Source organism: Sarcophilus harrisii, chromosome 2 (genome assembly GCF_902635505.1).
Source record: "Sarcophilus harrisii chromosome 2, mSarHar1.11, whole genome shotgun sequence".
Taxonomy (NCBI): domain Eukaryota; kingdom Metazoa; phylum Chordata; class Mammalia; order Dasyuromorphia; family Dasyuridae; genus Sarcophilus; species Sarcophilus harrisii.
Window position 1 is genome coordinate 263,162,476 of NC_045427.1, and position 18,948 is coordinate 263,181,423.

The 18,948-nt window shown below is 48.4% G+C and overlaps 1 protein-coding gene across 1 annotated transcript in view; it reads right to left on the minus strand.

Annotated features, from left to right (window-relative positions):
* SPTBN5 (spectrin beta, non-erythrocytic 5) overlaps nucleotides 1-18,948 on the minus strand; it is a 92,482-nt gene that overhangs the window by 51,529 nt on the left and 22,005 nt on the right. The window contains exons 17-33 of the mRNA XM_031949283.1: nucleotides 18,488-18,618; nucleotides 17,590-17,832; nucleotides 16,274-16,561; nucleotides 15,080-15,320; nucleotides 14,180-14,319; nucleotides 13,638-13,737; nucleotides 11,155-11,325; nucleotides 9,843-10,007; nucleotides 9,354-9,580; nucleotides 8,613-8,799; nucleotides 7,747-7,947; nucleotides 6,780-6,896; nucleotides 3,870-4,027; nucleotides 2,442-2,577; nucleotides 1,938-2,083; nucleotides 1,289-1,403; nucleotides 283-393 (exon numbers count right to left, since the gene is read on the minus strand). Of these exons, the coding sequence (XP_031805143.1) occupies nucleotides 283-393; nucleotides 1,289-1,403; nucleotides 1,938-2,083; nucleotides 2,442-2,577; nucleotides 3,870-4,027; nucleotides 6,780-6,896; nucleotides 7,747-7,947; nucleotides 8,613-8,799; nucleotides 9,354-9,580; nucleotides 9,843-10,007; nucleotides 11,155-11,325; nucleotides 13,638-13,737; nucleotides 14,180-14,319; nucleotides 15,080-15,320; nucleotides 16,274-16,561; nucleotides 17,590-17,832; nucleotides 18,488-18,618 (2,877 nt within the window). The remainder of the gene's footprint in view (nucleotides 1-282; nucleotides 394-1,288; nucleotides 1,404-1,937; nucleotides 2,084-2,441; nucleotides 2,578-3,869; nucleotides 4,028-6,779; nucleotides 6,897-7,746; nucleotides 7,948-8,612; nucleotides 8,800-9,353; nucleotides 9,581-9,842; nucleotides 10,008-11,154; nucleotides 11,326-13,637; nucleotides 13,738-14,179; nucleotides 14,320-15,079; nucleotides 15,321-16,273; nucleotides 16,562-17,589; nucleotides 17,833-18,487; nucleotides 18,619-18,948) is intronic.

Genomic DNA, 18,948 nt, shown 5'->3' on the forward strand with positions numbered 1-18,948 from the left:
CCCCCAGAATCCCAGATCTAGTTAGCATTGGGAGCCACCTTGGAAGATAATCTAGTATAACCATCTCATTCTGGCAGGCAAAGAATTTAGAGAAGTGACTTGTTCTAGGGAGTGTGAGAGGTGGGATTTGAACACAGGGTTTTAGAGCCCTGGGTCTGCACTTGATCTCCTGCATCATGCTGCCTCTCTTGGTTCTGAGAGCATCTAGGGGATCTGAAGGCACAGCGGGCAGCCTTAGGCACAGATATGGGAGGTGCCATACAGAAACAGCAGCTGACTTACTTGCCGCTCGGTGCCCATGAGCTCATGTTCCAGCTCCTCGTGCCGCCGGAGCTGAGCCTGGGTCCCACGCCTGTCCTGTGCCACATCGTCAGGAAGGCTGGCGCCTTTCTCCTAGGAAGAAAGAAAGAATTGTCTTCTTAAGCATCATGAGGCTGGGATGTTGCTATGGTGTAGGTAATGATGAGTTGGTAGATGCAGAGAAATATGGAAAGACTTGAACTTATGGAAGATATTATCTTCAGAGAAACAAGCATTATATAGCTATATATAAAGATATATATGTGTGTGATTATAGATATCTATATCTATGTATATATAAATATATCCACACAAATTGTAGTCTTCTTGGAGGAAGTGGGGGAGTGGAAAGGATAAAAAAAAGAATAAAGCAAATGTTCACAGCAGAGAACAAAAGAAAACCTATAAGGAAGCAAAGATGGAGAGCTCTGAACACAATGTGTAATTTTATTTATTTTTATATTATTAATATTTTTATTATTTATATTATTATTTATTTTTATTTTTAATAGTATTGTATTTTTTCAAATCCAAAGAATGTTTTCAGCATTCACCTTTGCAAAACCTTGTGTTCCAAATTTTTCTCCCTCTTTTTCCTCCTCCTCCCTTTGCAAGACAGCAAGCAATCTGTGCATGTGTAATATTTATTATATAAGCTATTGTTTCATTTTTGAGCCCTCTCATGTTCCGTTGTGCACATGGCAATGTCTTTTTCCTTTTAAGTTTTAAATAAATTCAAAAAATAATTCTCACAAGTATTTATACACTTCTTTCATGTCTGCAAGATGCTTTACAAGCATTAGCTCATTTGATCCAACCCAGGGAGGCAGGTGAGCAAAATGAAGCAGAGAGAAATTAGCTGACTTGTTCAGGATTATGCACGGGTAATGAGGCAAGGCTTGACGTGGACACTCCGCAGGGGGCCAGCCCTTAGTGTCCGGGAGGGGCCAAGGAGTGGGGCAGGAGGACGCCCCTCCCCCGGCCGTACCTTGATGTGCGCCAGGGCGTCTGTGAGGTCCTGGTGCACCTTGAGTACGGTCTCGGCGTCCCTGAGGGACTGGGCCCGGGCTTGGGTCAGCCTCCACAGCTCTGCCCACGCACTCCTGCCACGGGGACACACGGGCTGGTGAAAGCCGCCTCTCCTCCTGCTGTCTGAGCCCCAACCCCAACCCCTCCACCTGGCTCCAAACCCTGGCCAGTCATTTAGCCCAAGTTTCCTCATCTTATCAGAAGAAGGGCAGCACGGTGGTGGGGCAGATGGAGGGCTGAGCCTCGGACCGCCCTGGCTGCGTGGCCCTGGCCACGTCACCCAACCCTGTGTGCCGGGGTAAAGAAACGAGCTGCAGGAGGAAATGGCCCACCGCCCCAGGATCTTTTCCGTGCGAGGATCACAGGGCAGGACGGACTGAATGCCCAACACCAGCAGCTTTCCTCCTCCAGTCCGCGGCTGACTCCTGCGGCCCCGGGTCTGACTCCTGCGGCCTCTCCCCCCTAACCCCCAGTCTGACTCCACAGCCCGAGGGGCAGCCCGCAGCCTTCCGAGGGGGGCCGGTGATGATGGCCTCGGGCTCATTTTCTCACCACCTGTGACCGCCACCCTGGCCCAGCGCCCGCAGGTCTCTGGGCCCGCCACTCACTGCAGCTCCTGCTGCCTCTGGCGGATCTCCCTCGGGGCGCGGGGCCCGCTCTCCAGCAGGGTCTCCGCCAGCCGCAGACAGGCTGCCAGCCGCCTCCCACCTGACTCCACCTGGCGCCGACGCAGCTCGTGCTTGGCCCGAAGGTGCTGAGGGGGAGGACGGGAGAAGGGGCTCACCTTCCGCCCGTGGGGTCAGCGAGCGGGGGTCTCTTACAGAACTCCCAAGAGGCCGGCAGGTCCCAGACTGGGGAGTCAGCGCAGCCCGTACAACCCCTCGGGATCCCTGTATGAGCTCGCTCAAGGGCGAGCCCAACAATTTGGCGGTGCCAAGGGAGGGGGCTCCCCAGAGCTGGCTGACCTTCCCTGCCCCGCACTGCGGCCCTAGTCTTTGGCCCCACAGCGGGTCTGGGAACCGCCAGCCTCCGGCCGGCTCTCCCGCTCTCCGCTCTCCGGGGCGCTCCCTTCCCTTTAGGAGCCCAGCCTCGGGCACTCCCCTCCCTCTCACCAGCACACGTGCGAAGTCCTCTCCCGGGTCTTCCTCACGCCGGGCTGCCTGCTTCTGGCTGGCCAGCCAGCCCCGGAGCTCCTGGGCCTCCTGGGTGAACTCATGCAGCCTCAGCTCCTCCTCCAGCCGGCGGCCTCTGTGGTTCCCCCCACCCCACCCCCCAGGGTCTTAGCCAGGGAGGGCCGGGGGCTGGACCCCCCCTCCCCACCCTCTTATTCACAGCCTCCTGGCGGGGTGGGAGAGGGCACATAGTAGGGGTTCTTATGGGTGTGTAAGCGTGTAGTATGTCTATGAGCATTGTGTTGCATGAGTGCAGATGAACTGTGTGTAATAAATTTAGCAACAATGATAATAGCTGGTGTTTAAATAAATTTTTTTTTTGGGGGGGACTCACATAAGTCATATCTGTGGTCAGATTCGAACTCTTGGCTCCAGGGCTATTGCATTTATATAATGGAATCTGTTCTCTCATAGTATATACATATATGTATACATATATCATCTCATTTGATCCTCACAACAACTCTGTGAGGAAGTTGCTATTCTTGACCCCACTTTACAGATGAGGAAACTGAGGCTGGGTAAGCCCCACCCAGGGTCACACAGCAAAGTTAGGGATCAAGATGGGTCTTGAACTCAGGTCTTCCTGATGTCAAATCCATCACTCCATCTCCTGGACCCCCAAAGGTCATCTTCATTTAGCCCAACCTCCTTATTTCATGTATGAGAAAACTGAGATTCAGCTGAGTCAAGCGACTTGTCCAAAATCTCACACTCTGTGCGTGGCAGAGGAAAGATTTGAACCCAAGTCTTCCGACTCTGAAGCCCTCATGCAGCAATGGCTCCCCCTATAGGTGGGGGAGTAAGAGGATGACTGGGACGGGAATGGGAGGAGAGAAGGGATCATGGATCCCTGCTTGGGCACTTCCTGCCTTCAGCATCTATTAGAGTGGGAACAGAACCTTTCAGGCACCTATCCCTTTCCAACAGGTCTGGAGGGAATCCTGCCATAAGATGGCGGGGCTAGGAGGCCCAGTGGTCAGAGTGCTGGGCCCGGCATCGGGAAGGCCTGAGTGCAAATGCCGCCTCAGATGCTAGCTGGGCCATCCTGGGAAGTCAGTTAGACTGAGTTTCTTCGTCTGTAAAATGGGTTGTCTTCTGAGGTTGTTGTGAAGATCACATGAGATAACAACTGGAAAATGCTTATGTTAACTGCTTTATTGTTGTTGTTGTTGTTATTGTGGTCTTCCGGGATGGTTGTGAAGATCACGCAACAATTGGAAAGTGCTTATGTTAGCTGCTTTATATTATTATTATTATTATTATTATTACTGAGGCCCGCGGGGCCCGGTCCCAGGCGGGCTCTGCTTTGCGGGGGCTGGGGGAGAAGGGGAGGAAGGCTAAGAGCCCCTGTGCCCGGCCTCTCACCTGGTGGCCGCCAGTTCCTTCAGCTCCCGGAGCTGCGTTTCCAGCCGTGCCGGGGGCACGGGGACCTCCGCGGGGGCCGGGGGGCCGGCGAGGGCCTGCGCCGTCTGGACGAGCTCGGCCACAAAGCTCCCGTAGAGGGCTAGCTCCTGCTCCAGGGCCTGCGGACACGGGAGGGGGAGAGATCCGGTAGCTTTACTTCTCCTCCCCAGTGTGATGGCAAAACACCGGGCTGCGAGCTGGAGCATGAACGCAGCCCGGGGCCTGCAGCTGGGCCCCGAGCTCCAGCCGCTCCTCAGGCTCTCACTTAGCTGCACGAGCCCGGGAAAGCCACCGCGCCACTTTCTGTCACGGTCTTCTCAGCAACAAAGTAGGGAGATACTTTCTAACAGTGAAATAAATGGAAACAATAATAGCACCTCCCTCCCAGGACTGTGGAAGTATCAAGTGCGGTATCGTTTTAAAGGGCTCAGGCCAGTGCCCCGCACAGGAATAAGCCCTGGCTCCCATTCCCTGTTGTTATTTGCATCATTACTACGGAAGAAAAGCGTGTTATTATGAATGGAATTCCAGGCTTAGAATCAGAAACCCCCGACATTGCGGTTTGACATTAGCAAGTCATTTATGAACCTCAGACAAACCTCTCAGGTTCACCTACCACAGCTCTGTCAGACTTCTTCTCGGCAGAGGAGCTTTCAGCCATGCTGAGAAATTACAGATCAGTATCATGAGTAGCTCCCACTTATAACACGAGGTTTTGCAAGCATGAATGTTGAAAACTATCTTTGCATGTATTTTGAAAAATAAAAAGCTATTATAAAAATAAAAAAATAAAAGAGAGAATTGTAAAAACAAACAACTTTAAGGTTTTATAAAAGACCTTCCTTAAAGCTGCTGCATTTTATTTATGAGGAAGCTGAACTTCAGGGAGTTTAAGTTACTTGCCCAAGGTTGCACAGCTGAGAACCGTTAAAGTCTTAATTTTAACCTAAGGGATCTATAGAATATTCTTTGTGAATGAAGAATACATATGCATACACGTGTTTGTATATTATGATTTTGTATATGTAATTATATATTAGAAGTATATATAATATATAAAGCACATAACATAATTTAGCATTTATATAGTGCTTTAAGATTTTTAAAGCACTTTAAAATATTCTTTTTTTCCTCATAATAATTTTGGGATGTATGTTTTATTATTATCCCCATTTTTAGTGTTTGTTGTTAAGTTGCTTTTCAGTCATGTCTAATTTTTCCTGACATCTTTGGGATTTTCTTGGCAAAGATATTTGAGTGGTTTGCCCTTTCCTTCTCCAGTTCATTTTACAGATGAGGCAACTGAGGCAAACAGGGTAGAGTGAGTTCTTCAGGGTCACATAGCTATTAAGCGTCTGAGGCTGGATTTGAATTCAGACCTTCTTGGTTCCAGGCCCAGTGGTCTATTTACTGCTTGGCAAAGATACCAGAGTAGTTTTCCATTTCCTTCTCCAGTTCCTTTTATCAGTGAGGAAACTGAAGCAAACAAGGTTAAATGGCTTACTTAGAGTAACACAGTAAATGTCTAAGGCCAGATTTGAACTCGGGAAGATGAGGTTTCCAGATCTTGACACTCTATCCACTGTGCTACCTTTTACATGTGCCCCATTTTACAGATAAAAAAACTAAGGTGTGGGGGCTTGCCCAAGGTTGCATAGCTAATAATTATTTGAGGCTGAATTTGAATTCGGTGCTTCCTGACTATCCAGTTTTAAGCTAGTAAGCATAAAATTGCACTAAAATATTTGGGGGAGCTTGGATAATGTATTTTTTTTAATTTAAAAATTCTGAATTTAAGAAAACAACAAATCAAATATTTCCATATATAGAATAGGAGAGGATTCTATATGGAACTGTGAATCTATGAGGTTCCTACTATATCTTAAATCATTAAAGGAGGAAATGTTAGCAGCCGGCTAGTCTGGTTGCACATGGCATGAGTGAGGCTGGTAAGTATATTGGTTGGAAATCACTAAGTGCAAACTTTTATAAAAAAAAGAAAAAGAAAAACCATGGGCTGTACAAGGGGACTGGCAGTTATCCTAGGTTAGACATGCATTCTGAAGAATATAAAGTGATTTTGAATTCTTTGCTAAAGCACAATTATCAAATTAAAATTTTATAAGGGTTATTAAAATTATATAATATTTGAAAGTAAATTAGTATTAAAGGGAAAACCTGTAAATGTGTAGAAAAGGCTTCAAATAAAATGTGAAATATGCTAAAAAAAAAAAAAAACAACAACAAACAAAGGAAGTTACAGAGTTAGTCTTTGATTTCTGGAAGCTGTTATATTGGAAGGGGTCTGCTCATTTCACTCTGTTATTTCACGCAAGTGCTTTCATGTTTTTCTAAGCCCGTTGAGCTCACCATTTCTTATGGCATACCTTTAAATCTACCTGAATGGGTGACAGTGGCTTTGTCTTTCTGGTGGCATCTGGGAGTGAAGGAACCATTTGCTCACATCCAGGGGCATCATGCAGAAGGATGGGCAGAGAAGGGACGGGCTCCTTCTTCCCCACCTCAGCAGAACCCAAAGCAGGTAGAGGGAATCATTTCCCCCAGGTGTTGAAGGTGTATATGTGTTTGGGTGCTCTTACCTGGGAAGTAAATATCCCTCTGTGAAAGCTAATCTGACTATAAGTGGTTAAATGGAACTGGGGGACTGAGAGCCCTGAAATTGGAGAAACACAATTAATGAATGCTGGCCTCCCAGATACTAGAGAATCCCAGGGAGAGGTGCAATATAACAACATACTGAGGCTTCAGCCAGTGGGGGCCAGAGAAAGGCTGTGAAAGTCAGAGCCCAAAATGCCCCTTCCCTTCCCTTCCCCTCCCGGCAGCCCCTGTTCTTCGTGAGAGGGAGGGTACCTGGTGCTTTTTGATGAGGCTGCTGGTGGCCACCTGGTCCTTGCCGTAGTCTCTGCTGCCCACTAAAGGCCGCTTCTCTCCCAGCCAGCCCTCCAGGTCTGACGCATCCAGCAGGTACTGCAGGGAGAGATGTGGTCAGCCAGGGCACTCTCAGAGCGTCCGGTTTGGGTCCCAACTCTGCCGCTTCCTCCTGTGTCTAGCACCAACAAGGGGCTGCTGCTTCCCCACAAGAGGCATCCATTCTGGAGGCTCATGATTTTTTCATTCTTGGATGAGCCATTATAAATTTGGTTCTTGTTCCCACCTTCTCAGGAGTCACAGAATTTAATTGGAGAGAATTCAAACTTTGGGAATTCCTTCCAATTTTGCAAATGAAGAGACTAAGACACAGAGATTAAATGCCTTACCCACAGGCTCTGGCCAGCCAATAAATGAGGTTGAATGGGGCAGAGAATAGAGCAGACTTGTCCAGAGATCAAATCTGACCTCAGACACTGACTAGCTGTATGACCCTGGGCAAGTCATTCTCCCTGTTTGCCTCAGTTTCCTCATCTGTAAAATGAGCTGTTGAAGGAAACTGGAAACCATTCTAGTATCTTTGCCAAGAAAACCCCAAATGGGGTCCTGAAGACACAATGAGAAATGACTCTATGCTATAGACATCTTACTAAAGGCAAGCCCACCCTCTAACAGTCCCATAGACTTACCATCACTTCCCCCAAGAACGAAAGGACATAAAAAGCATGTTTATGCATCTCCACTATTATTATTATTGTTAAATAATTATTAAAGGGACATGCAGAAGAGGGGACCCAGTGTTGGGCTTGGGTTCTGACACATCTTGGTTGTCTGACAAGCCACGACAAGTCCCTTCACCCTTTCCAAACCCTGTGAGGTCTCCTCTCTTGGGATCTGGCCCCGGACTTGTGACTGACCTGCTCCCCGCTCCCACCCTCTTGCCCCTTACCTGATGGAAGGCCACAGAGTGCTGCAGCCGCCCGGCTCGCCCCTCACAGGCCTCCTTCAGCTCCCGCCAGCAGCTTTCCAGCTCCTGGCACCGCTCTGTGATGTCCCCTGCAGAAGGGTGCCCACGGGCTGCCATGCTCTGCCCAGATGCCAGCACCTTCTGCATTTGTATCTGGTGAGCAGTCACCTCTGCCTGAAGCTCCTAGGTTTAAGGGGAAAATGAGGACCCTCTGGGGCTGAGCCTTGTGTTCAAGAATGTCCAGTAGCAGGGATAAGGATGGTGATCACGATCAATAATTAATCAGTCGTCATAATAATGATGAACAACCAGCAATTACATCAGTCTTTAAGGTCCACAAAGTGCTTTCCACATGTTAATTCATTTGATTGTCTCAGCAACCCTGTCAGTGAGATAGGTGGTACACCCAGGTAGTGCAGGTGATAGTGCTGGGCTTATAGTCAGAAAGATTCTGCCCCAGACACAGACCAGCTATGGGACCCTGGGCCCATTATTATTTATACTTTCTGTGCCTTAATTACCGCATCTGTAAAATGGAAATAATAATAGCATCGATCTCACTGACAGGGTTGCTGAGACAATCAAATGAATTAACATGTGGAAAGCACTTTGTGGACCTTAAAGATTGATGTAATTGCTGGCTGTTTATCATTCTTTTGAAGATGATTATTAATCATAATCACCATCCCCATTCCCACCCAAAATCTCAACATCAGAACAAGAAGAAGTGGAAATGACTGGAAAATAGGATGCAGCAACCACAGAGGTGAGGGCTTAGAGAATCAGAGGGTGCCTTGGTGTGGGGAGCGAGTGACTGGGATCCAAGGCACTGAGGAGGTCGACGTCACCTTGTGCTTGTACAGAAGCCTCTGGGCTGCATCCAGGGACTTGCCGTAAGTCGTGCAGCCGGCACTGAGCATGTGCTCCTTTATCCAGGTGATTTCCAGTGCTTGGAAGTGGTAGAACTGGTGAAGCTCAACGGAGGCCTGCAGCTGCTGCCCGCGTGTGGCCAGCGGCCCCTGAAGGGCCTGGAACCTGAGTTAGGGGAGAAGAGAAGGGGGATGAATGGTCCTTTCTTCCCTTTGGCAAGATCAAGAATGGACAGGACAAGGAGGGAAGATCAAAGATGGTGCTGGGCCCTGGGAATCAGTAGCTGTCCTGCTTACCTGTGTCGTGTGAGGAATACAGGTGTCAGGATCCTGAGTTCAAATTCTACCTCATATTGACCAGTTATAACATGGCTTTGAGAAAAACCTCCTGGCCTAGGTTTCCTTAATGATGAAATGAAGGGGTTGAATTCAATGACCTCTAGCTCACATTGACACATTTTAAAGTTTACAAATCACTTCACAAATATCTTACTTGAACCTCATAACAACCTTGGGAGGTAGACACTATTATTATTCCCATTTTACAGATGAGGACATAAAGTCTGAAAGAGACACAGCCATGAAGTGTCTGAGAAAAAGTTTAGATGGACAGACTGGAGTCTATCCACTGGGCCATCCAGCTGCCTCTAAATCTTGGATTCTATGCAGTAGAAAACAGGTATTGGGGAGTGAAAGGGAGGGGGGCAGCAGGAAGCCCACCTTTGGAGATATCTCTGTGTCTCCTCCAGGATGGTCTGGGAATCGGAGTGCTTGGTGGCGACGCTCTGGGCACGGGTAATGATGGCGCTCATTTTATCCGCCAGCTCCCGGCTCTCATTTTCCAGCTTCTTGTGTTTCACTTGCAGCTCTCGGCTGGAGCGCAGGTGCTGCCCCGTGTCTGCGCTCTGTAGTTCCCGCTCCATCTGCTCCATTTTATCTCTGGCATCCTAGGGGCAGCGAGAGGTGCCTCATGGGGACCAGGGCAGGGGATGGATGGAGTGATACTGACCGAATCCGATTTGCTCTTTCCCAGCAGAGGGCTAAGCACAGTGTCTGGGTTGGAGATGCTCAGTGAATATCGCCCTTGCCAGAGCATCCATCCACCCTAGTAGGGCTGCATCCTTTGCAGGCTTTGGGCCTCAGGCAGGCTCCTCCCTTTCCCTCCCTTCTGATTTTCCCAGACTCCCTCCTCAGCCAGCCCGGGCTCACCTGCAGCAGTTCCATGAGCTGCTCCCGCTGTCCTGCCTGCCTCAGCTTGTCTCCGCGTTCTGCCATTTTGTCGTTCAGCTCTTTCCACTTTTTGTCCAGGCCCCCTAACTTTGCTTGTATGTCATCCTGGGCGTCATGCTTGGTATCTAGAAGCTTGTTTCCAAGCTGAAGCAGGGGCAAAAGGCCCAGTTAGGTGGGAGAGGGTCCTAGCCCAGGCTTAGGGCTCCTTAGGATGGGATGGGGGCCACACCCAAGAATGGGTGGAAACTTATGGGATGGAAAGACTGGGGAAGACAGAAGGTCTGGGGTTGCTGCAGGTGAGCTCCTTTGGTGGGCTGGGCAACTTCTCTCCGAAGCTATGGGGCAGAGAGTGAAAAGGCCAGATAAAGTCAAGGACAGGGGCTATAATAATTCAGGTTTGCTGATAAAATATAAATTCATATTTTATTAGAGTATCTAATTTATATTTTAACATATTTAACATGTATTGGTCTACCTGCCATCTGGGGGAGGGGGTGGGGGGGAAGGAGGGGAAAAATTGGAACAAGAGGTTTGGCAATTGTTAATGCTGTAAAGTTACCCATACATATAACCTGTAAATAAAAGGCTATTAAAAAAAAGTTTCTTAAACTCTATGGGTGTTATTATGCCCATTTTATAGATGAGGGAAATAAGGGTCTGAGCTGCCTGCCCAGGTCATGTGGCTGGTTAAGTATCAGAGGTAAGATTTGAACACTGGTCTCCCACATGTTTTCACCTAAGCCACATAGCTTCTTCAGGACTGTTATGGTGAGTATTAGGTTAGATTTTATTTTATTTTATTTTTGCTGAGGCAGTTGGAGTTAAGTGACTTGCCCAGGGTCACACAGCTAGGACATGTTAAGTGTCTGAGACCAGATTTGACTCAGGTCCTCCTGACTTCAGGGCTGGTGCTCTATCTATCCACTGCCCCTTAGTTAGATTTAGAGCACATTTCAGGACCTGTGGGATTAGGATTAGGAATTTGGGACACATCAGTCAGGAATGTTCATATTTTTTTAGAAAGGAGTTGACAGCTACCTTTATGAACCACTGTAAGTCCCACCCAGGGGCAAGGGGATAGATTAATGGCAGAAAGACATCAGGGCAAGAGTGGGGAGAGGGTGCCGGAATTCTGCCAGTGCCAGAGCTCTTGGGGCTCCCCTGGAGAGATGTGGGCTGATCACTGGGTCTGTGCCTTGGAGGTTTTTGCTGAGGTTCCAATGGGGCTTTTGAAAACCTTTGGTCAGCGGTCTGGCCCCACAAGAAGACCTCACTCAGTTGTGCTTCCCACCTGCAGAAGCTGCCGGACCCTCTTCTGATTAGCCAGGACCTCACTCTCAGCTGCCTCGTGTCTTTTGAGCTTGCGGAGAACAGTACCCGGTTCTCGGTAGGACTCATTCGCAGCAACCAACCACTTCTCCTCCAGCCACAGCATCATTTCAGCCACATCCTGGCTCCATTCCTGCCAAGGGAAACAGCAGGGAAGTTATGAGTCTTATGGTCCCCAGGTGAGGTCCAGGGAAGGTGTGTATGTGGTATGATCCTTGGCTAAAGGAAAGGCCCAAGGGACTATTCTGTGCATGGAGGACTTGGAGAGGGGGAGCAGGCCCCAGACTCAATAAGAATGCTGCTCTCATTCTGCCCTGGAGAGCAAAGGTAGGGAGAGGGAGAGTTCACAGTCTCATGCACATAGAAATGCAAGGGATGCTAGATTCCATAGGATACATCCCTCAGTTTGCAGATGAGGTTAAAAAACAAACTTGCTTATGGCTATTCAGGTAGTTTACAGCAGGGTCAAACTTTCAATTCCAAACCCGTCATTTGCCTACCATTTCACAAAACAGGACTGAGAAGGGCCAATAGAGGCTGGAGAAAAAGTAGGCCCCCTTCCCTGGGTTATATCAAGGGATCTCTAGGGGCCAGGCCTTAAAGCACCTTTTAAGGTCTCTGTGATAAGGCAGATCCCACCACTATTTTCCTTTCGGTTCCTATCCACCCTAATCCCAGTTCTCAAAAGATATAGTCTGAAGTCAATGACAATCCTCTTGATTATTTTATTTGTGTTTTATCTTTCCAATGGGATTTTGTGTTGCTAAGGGCAGAGAGGTCATGGGAAGGGGAGTGCTGCTATGGGGTTGTTGAGGTGGAGTTGACCCCATTTAGGGTTTTCTTGCAGAGGTCCTGCAGTGGTTTGCCATTTTCTTCTCTGGGCCATTTTACAGAAGAGGAAACAGAGGCAAACAGGTTAAGGGATTTGTCTGGAATCCCACAGCTAAGTAAGCTCAGGAAGATGAGATTTCCTTACTCCAGACCCAGCGCTCTATCCACTGCACCACCTGGCTACCCCCAGGAGTAAGGGAGCACTTGGATATTTGAGTTTGAGCACTTCTTGGAGGGAGGGAGGCTGATAAATGAGCAGCTCTGCTCATTTAAGTCCAATTTGTCAAGACGTCATCCTTGTGAAGTCACTGGTTCTCTTTGAGAAAAGAAGAGGAAAAAGCAGAGGAGGAAGAAGAGGAGAAACAGATCTGGGGGTGGGGACTGGGGAGAGGTGGGGAGAACAAACAATATTCCCTCAAAAAAAAAAAAAAAAAAAAAAGATGTAAGTTACCAAAGTGATTTTCCTAAGACTTACCCTCCTCTTCAATAAACTTCAGTGCTCCCTCATTACCTTCAGGATCAAGTAGGAAATTCTCTTTTTGTTTTTTTTTAATTTTTAAATTTTTTGTTTTTAAAGCTCTTAATAAGCCAGTCCTTTCCTACCTTTCCTGTCTTACATTCCACTTTCTAAAACACATTCTGTGATCCAGCGACACTGGATTTCTTGATGTTCCTTGAACAAGACACCATCTCCTGACGCCTTGCCTAGCTTAAGGCCATCCTCCATGCTCTCCCTCTTGTCTTCAGCTCCTGACTGCCCCAGGCCTCAGATAAAATCCTACCTTCTGCAAGTCTTTGTCTTTAATACTGGTGCCCTTCCTTTGACAATATATCCAATTTTGTATGTACATAGTTGCTTATATATTGTCTAGAATATGAACTCTTGGAAGATGGTACCTTAATACTGATGCCTTTCCTCTGAGAACACACCTGGTTTACCCTGTATATATTTTGGAAGGTGGGGACTGTTTTTGTTTTTCCCTTACTTACTACACTGTTTGACATAGTAGGTACTTAAATGGTTGTTGACTAGATTTGGCTATTTGAGGGGCAGCCACTTAAGAGAGTTCTATTCGTCCTCAGAGAGCAGAGCAAATAAGCTGGGCGAGTGGAAGATTCAGAGCCGCTCTTGGTTCACTGTAAGGGAACCAGAGCCACGAACCCTCCTGTCAGCCTCTCCATTTCCCCAGGAGACGAGAGGGGGAAGTTGATTGCTGTAGGCGAGGAGAATGTCTGGCTCCATTATTTGAACTCCAGTGGGTCCAGCACTTGAATCTGTGCCTCCTTTGATGAGACAAATGGAAACCTGCATTTTGGGGTAGCTTGGGCTTATTGCCCTCAGGATAAATGACTTGTTCGAAGTCACTCGGCTAAGCATTATTCCCAAAGCAGAAGGGGCTGCTATAGGGCGGTGGGTTCTCTATCACCCCAGGACTTTCCAGGGATGTGGACTTGCATTCAGGTGTGGCTTTTGTATTCCCGTCCACAGCTCTGAGACCCTCCCTGATTCTATTCTATCCGTCCTAGGGTCACCTCTGTGAATGGTCTTTGGGGATTCTCCCCAGCAATGAAATAGGGTTCCTTCAGCTCCGAGCCAAGGGCCCCCACACGTACCTGTACCCGGAGGGTGGCCAGCAGCTTCTCCTTCCTTTGCTTACTCATGGCTCGGAGCTTGGCCCACCGATCCTGGCTCTTTGCTATCCTTTCTCTGATCCTGAACAGAGAGGATTCTGGGTGAGTGCTGTATTCTGCCCCTGTTCTCACCCAGAAGTTAGGGCTCAAACGTGCCCCGCTATTGGGATTTGTGGTTGATGAGTCCATTACTCATGTCCCTTCATGACCCTTCACGGTCCCATTTGGGGTTTTCTTGGCAAAGATACAGGAGTGAATCGCCATTTCCATCTCCAGCTCATTTTACAGATGAGGAAGCTGAGGCGTACGGGGTGAAGTGGCTTGCCCGGGATCGCACAGCTCCTCTGAATTGGATTTGAACTCGATTCTTGCTGACTCGAGACCCCGAGTTCTAACCACCGGGCCACCTAGCTGCCCGTACCACTCATTCTAGCCGTCGCCTAATAAATCCCCATCCGCTTTTTGGCAAGAGAAGGTGAGGAGGACGTGCACCCCAGCCCTGAAGTTCCAGTCCCCATACTCACAGGTGGGCAGCAAAGTGCTGTTTCTCCATCAGCCTTTCCCCATGGGATCTCAGGCTCGCCACCCGCAGACCCACGGTCTCCAGGAGCCGCTCGAACTCCTGGTGCCGCTGCAGCACGTTCTGCAGGTCACCCACGTCCTCCTGGGGGCACAGACACGGGGCTACTTCCAGGTTCTGGGAAGGAAACACCCCCCCCCCCAACTCCTCTCAAAGGCAAACAAAAGGAGTCTTTTTTCCCCCTCAAGCCTAATGGCTGCAGCTTCAGAGCTTGGGTTCGAGGCCCTGCTCTGTGATTTGTTAGATGTGTGACCCTGAGCAAATAATAATTAGCCTCTTTGACCCTCAGTTTTCTTATTTGTAAAATGGCACAGATAACTTCTTGCCTTCCTTGGAGGGTCGTTAGGAGAAAGAAATGAGATAATATTATCTAGAGCATTTTTTTAAGTCATTTGAAGTTAAGTGACTTGCCCAGAGTCATGTAATTAGTGTCTGAAGCTAGATCTAAACTCAGGTCCTCGGACTCCAGGGCTGGTGCTCTACCCACTGCACCACCTAGCTGTCCCTTAGAGCATTCTGAAAATCATCAATAAGGGATCAGCACTGGACCTGTGGTTTCATTGGATAAATGAACTCCCCAAACAAAAAAAAGCTCTCCCGATGCAGGCCGTCATCATTTCTTGGAGAATTATTTAGAGCACTTGCCACAAAGCCAGCATGAGTCAGAGGCAGCATTAACCCAGATAGTTCTGGCTCCGAGTCCAGTTCATTATTTGGTGCCTCTTAAACCACAACAGCCAGCCATCATCATTCTGACCGCGGGGCCCTCAGGAAGCCCCCCCTCTACCCCCCCCTCAGCATCACGCCCCACAGCGGTCTGTTCCAGGCTCAGCCACTCACGTACCCCGAGGCTGCCCAGCCGGAGGAAAGCCTCATGGCTGGTGCAGGCAGCCCCTAGGCTGTCTGCTTCCCGGACAAACAGCTGTAGTTCTAGGCCCTGCCGCAGCCGCCCAAGGCACCGCTCCCACGCCGCATCCACCACGCGGGCCTGCTGACCCAGCTGCCTCAGAGCCGTCGCCACTGCCGGGGCATCCTGGGCCTCCCTGGGGTCCAGGTGTCGGCCCCGAGCCTCCAACTGTCTCATCCTGGCCAAGAGAAAGAAACTGGGTCACTCCTCTCGTTCTCCCCCATTCCCCAAACTAATTAATCCCGGATCTTTGATCCTGGAAATTCCTTATTCGCCTTCACCAGGGACTTGGGATATCTTCCTGTGGGTTGTTCATATTCATATTGTAATGTAGAGGTGTTGGAGGCACGACCCACAGGCCAATGTGGATAGAACCAGATTAAAATGCACTTGGGAAATATTTGACGAAATAAACAGAAATAAATAGAGCAAGATCATTTTAATGGGATTTTCTAAATCAATACCGGCCTCCGTCCTTAGGCATGGTTTACCAGCTCCCATTAACCTGCTCTCTTGATTGGTGACTTCCTAAACTTTAGGAGAGAGCCAGCTATGATTCACCTCACTCATTGCCTGGAATCTACATTCCAAATCCTATTCTTTCTTCTTCGTTTCCAGTGTCACCTGCCCATATTTCTCCTTTGTCTGTCTGTCTGTCTATTCTATCTACTATCTATCTACTTTCTCTTTTTCTACTATATCTACTATATATTTGTCTACTATCTGTCTGTATTATCTATTGATCTATCTATTCTCCCTATGTCTGTCTATTTGTCTGCTGTCTATTGACTATTATCTGTTAAAGTATATGCGGACTTTCTTGCATTTATAGAGGAGGATACACTAGGCCAGTGGGACAGTCCATTTAACCCCTGGTGATAGAATTTGGGGTGCACGATGACTTTGGAAAGCTGAGGGGTTACCACTGGGTGCAGCTGGGTTGCCCTGACCAGAGTGCCTTAGTGCTCTCCAGAGGCCCAGAGCAGATCCTTGAGGGTCTCGTTGAGCTTCCTCAGAAACATGGGGGACACGATCTAAGCTTTAATGACGAAAGTGGTCAGTGATGAAAGCCTTCCTGGAAGGCTCCCTCTGCTCTCCCCCTTCCCCTCATTCTCTCTGGGCCACCCCTACCTCTCTTGCTGGACACGGATCTCTTCCCGCAGGCTTCTGTGCTCCTCCAGCAGCTGCTTGGCCGAGGCCACGTCCACAGCCATCTCCTTGTTATCTAGCTGAGACTGAACACCCTCCGCCCACAGCAGCAGCTGGCCACTCTCCCTCAGGAAGTCGTGCCTGGCCTGGGCCTGGGCCTGGGCCTGAGCTGTCTGAGCAGCCCGCTCCTGCACTTGCTTCAGCAGAGTCTGCAGGGTCTCCACTCGTTCCTGCAATACTGGGGGCTCCGTAGGGCTTGTCTCTTTAATCCTGGGGGTATAAGATGTTCTGGTTGTCTTGGAAGGACTATAAGTATCTCAGGTGCTAAATATCTCCATCCTCCCCACCTTCTCCTGGGGGTCTCCCCAGCTGTTACCCCTTCTACCCACCCACTCCCACCATTCCCAAATCTTTTCTGGTCAAGCCTAGGGTGATGCATCTATTCAAAAAGAAAATGTTTCTCTCTTTGTGTCTCTCTGTCTCTGTCTCTATCTTTGTCTCTGTCTCTGTCTTGCTGTCTCTCACTTTCTGTCTCTGTCTCTCTTTTTCTGTCTCTATTTCTCTCTCTCTCTCTCTCTGTCTTTCTCTTTCTATCTCTCTCTCTGTTTCTGTCTCTTTCTGTCTATCTCTGTCTCTTTCTGCCTCTGCCTGTTTCTCTCCGTCTCTTTCTTTCTGTCTCTATCTCTCTCTTTCTGTCTGTCTGTCTGGCTGCCTATCTCTCTGTCTCTGTCTCTCTCTTTCTCTCATCTTTCACTATGCTTGTAAGGACAGCAAAAGTTCCCTATAAATCTTTCAACTCTCTGCTCCCTACCAATCTTCCTCACCCCCTTCACCACTATCCAAATCTATTTTTTTCTTATTTCTTATTTTTATTGGTCCTAAGATTCTACGGGTGTTCTGATTCCAGTGCAATTTTAGTTAGGTGGGGCACTGAGAAGTTAAATTACTTGCCCAGGCTCCTGCATCTGGTCATGTTTGATAGGCAGGATTTGAAATTCAAGTCTTTCTGATTATGTCCTAAGATGCCTTTTTACATTCCTAATTTATGCCTGTATTTAGTATTCTTATCAATGTGGGAAACTTCTCCTACTGTAGAGCAAATTACTCATCTGTAATGTAAGGTTTTAGCAAGTTGCCCGAGGCTCTGAAGGTTTGAATGGCTTGTTTTGAGGTGTGTCTCAGAAGCAAGCCTTGCTGACTCCGTGGCTGGCCCCCTACCTAATGCACCAATCTCTTCCTCCCCTCTCTGGGTGCCCACTACTCCTCGTGACTCTCAGACCCCCGGGCCCAGACCCTACTTGTGGACCACACTGGCGAGGTAGCAGACTTTGCGCTCCAGCACCAGGATCTCGTGCTGGGAGGACCACAGGGAATGTCGGCAGCTGCCCACTAACTCCGCCAGCTCCACAGACTCCAGCTTCACCATAATGTCCTGAAGTTGGGTCTCCGCGAGTCCATACTCCTGCAGGAAGCTGTGGACATCCGCCATGCTTGCCAGATGCGATTCCTTCTCCTCCTTCAGGGCTTCCAGCTGCTCCCATCTATCAGGGACAGAGAGCGGCAGCTCAGCCTTGCTGGGACATCTTACCCTCTCCTGCCTCTAGATAGGTCCCATTGACCAGAGGTTTCTGGGCCAAATTTCCCCCTATTTCAAGCCTGTCAGAGCTACCCTTTGCTCCAGTCTCCCATTGGTCTCCTCTACCCAAGGAACCCTGCATTCTGTCTCAATCTTAGAACTTCCCTCAAGCTCCTTGAGATACTTCATTTTTTGTCTTTTGCACCTGCACATAGTAGGCACTTGAAAAGAGCTTGTTAGTTGATTGATTTCTCTCTCTTCCCTGTTTTTTGGATGTTCTTTGTTTTCACACCATATTCACTTCTAAATATTCCCCTCTCCACATCCCCTGTCCAGCAAACACCCCCCTCCTAAAAAAGAATTTTAAAAAGTTCAGCAAAACCAACTGACCATTGATCTAACACAATGACCTCATGTAATAGGAAATACAACATTGCACACACATAGTCCCCCCTCTCTAATAAAAGAGGATTCATTTTCCCATCCCATCCAGGGCCAACTTTGGCAGTTACCTTCCAGATCTTTTGATGCCATCCCAGGGATCAGAGTAGACAAGCATCAGAGACACCTACTTTTTTTTCTTTTTCCCTTCTCACTTTGAATTCCCCCTCTTGGCTCACCTCTGGCCCAGTTCCTGTAGCTGCTGCTGGATCTTGGCTGTGTGATCAGGCATCCTCTGCCTCAGTTTTTCTGCTGAACTGCTGATCTCTGCCAAGTGTTCTTTCCCCATGGCCAAAGCCACGAGAAAATTCTGAGTGAGGGGAGAGCAAGGGGTGAGGGGAGAAGGGGTATGATGAATGGGCTCTTCTTCCTCATCCTCATCCCTATAGTCCCCATCACCTAGCCCAGGAAATCAGAATGTCTAGAGGTGATTATTACATTTTCAGTTTGAGCATCTTCACCTTGAAAATGGCCAGATGCTACAAACCAGGGCTTGGTTTATGATTCTGATGATTATCTAGATCAGCAATGTGAAACTTGGAAAGGAATCCTTGTAGACTTTACAGTGACTTAGAAAACCACAATTTTACATTGTCTATGTTGTATTATATTTTTATTTTCTGAAACATTTCCCAATTAA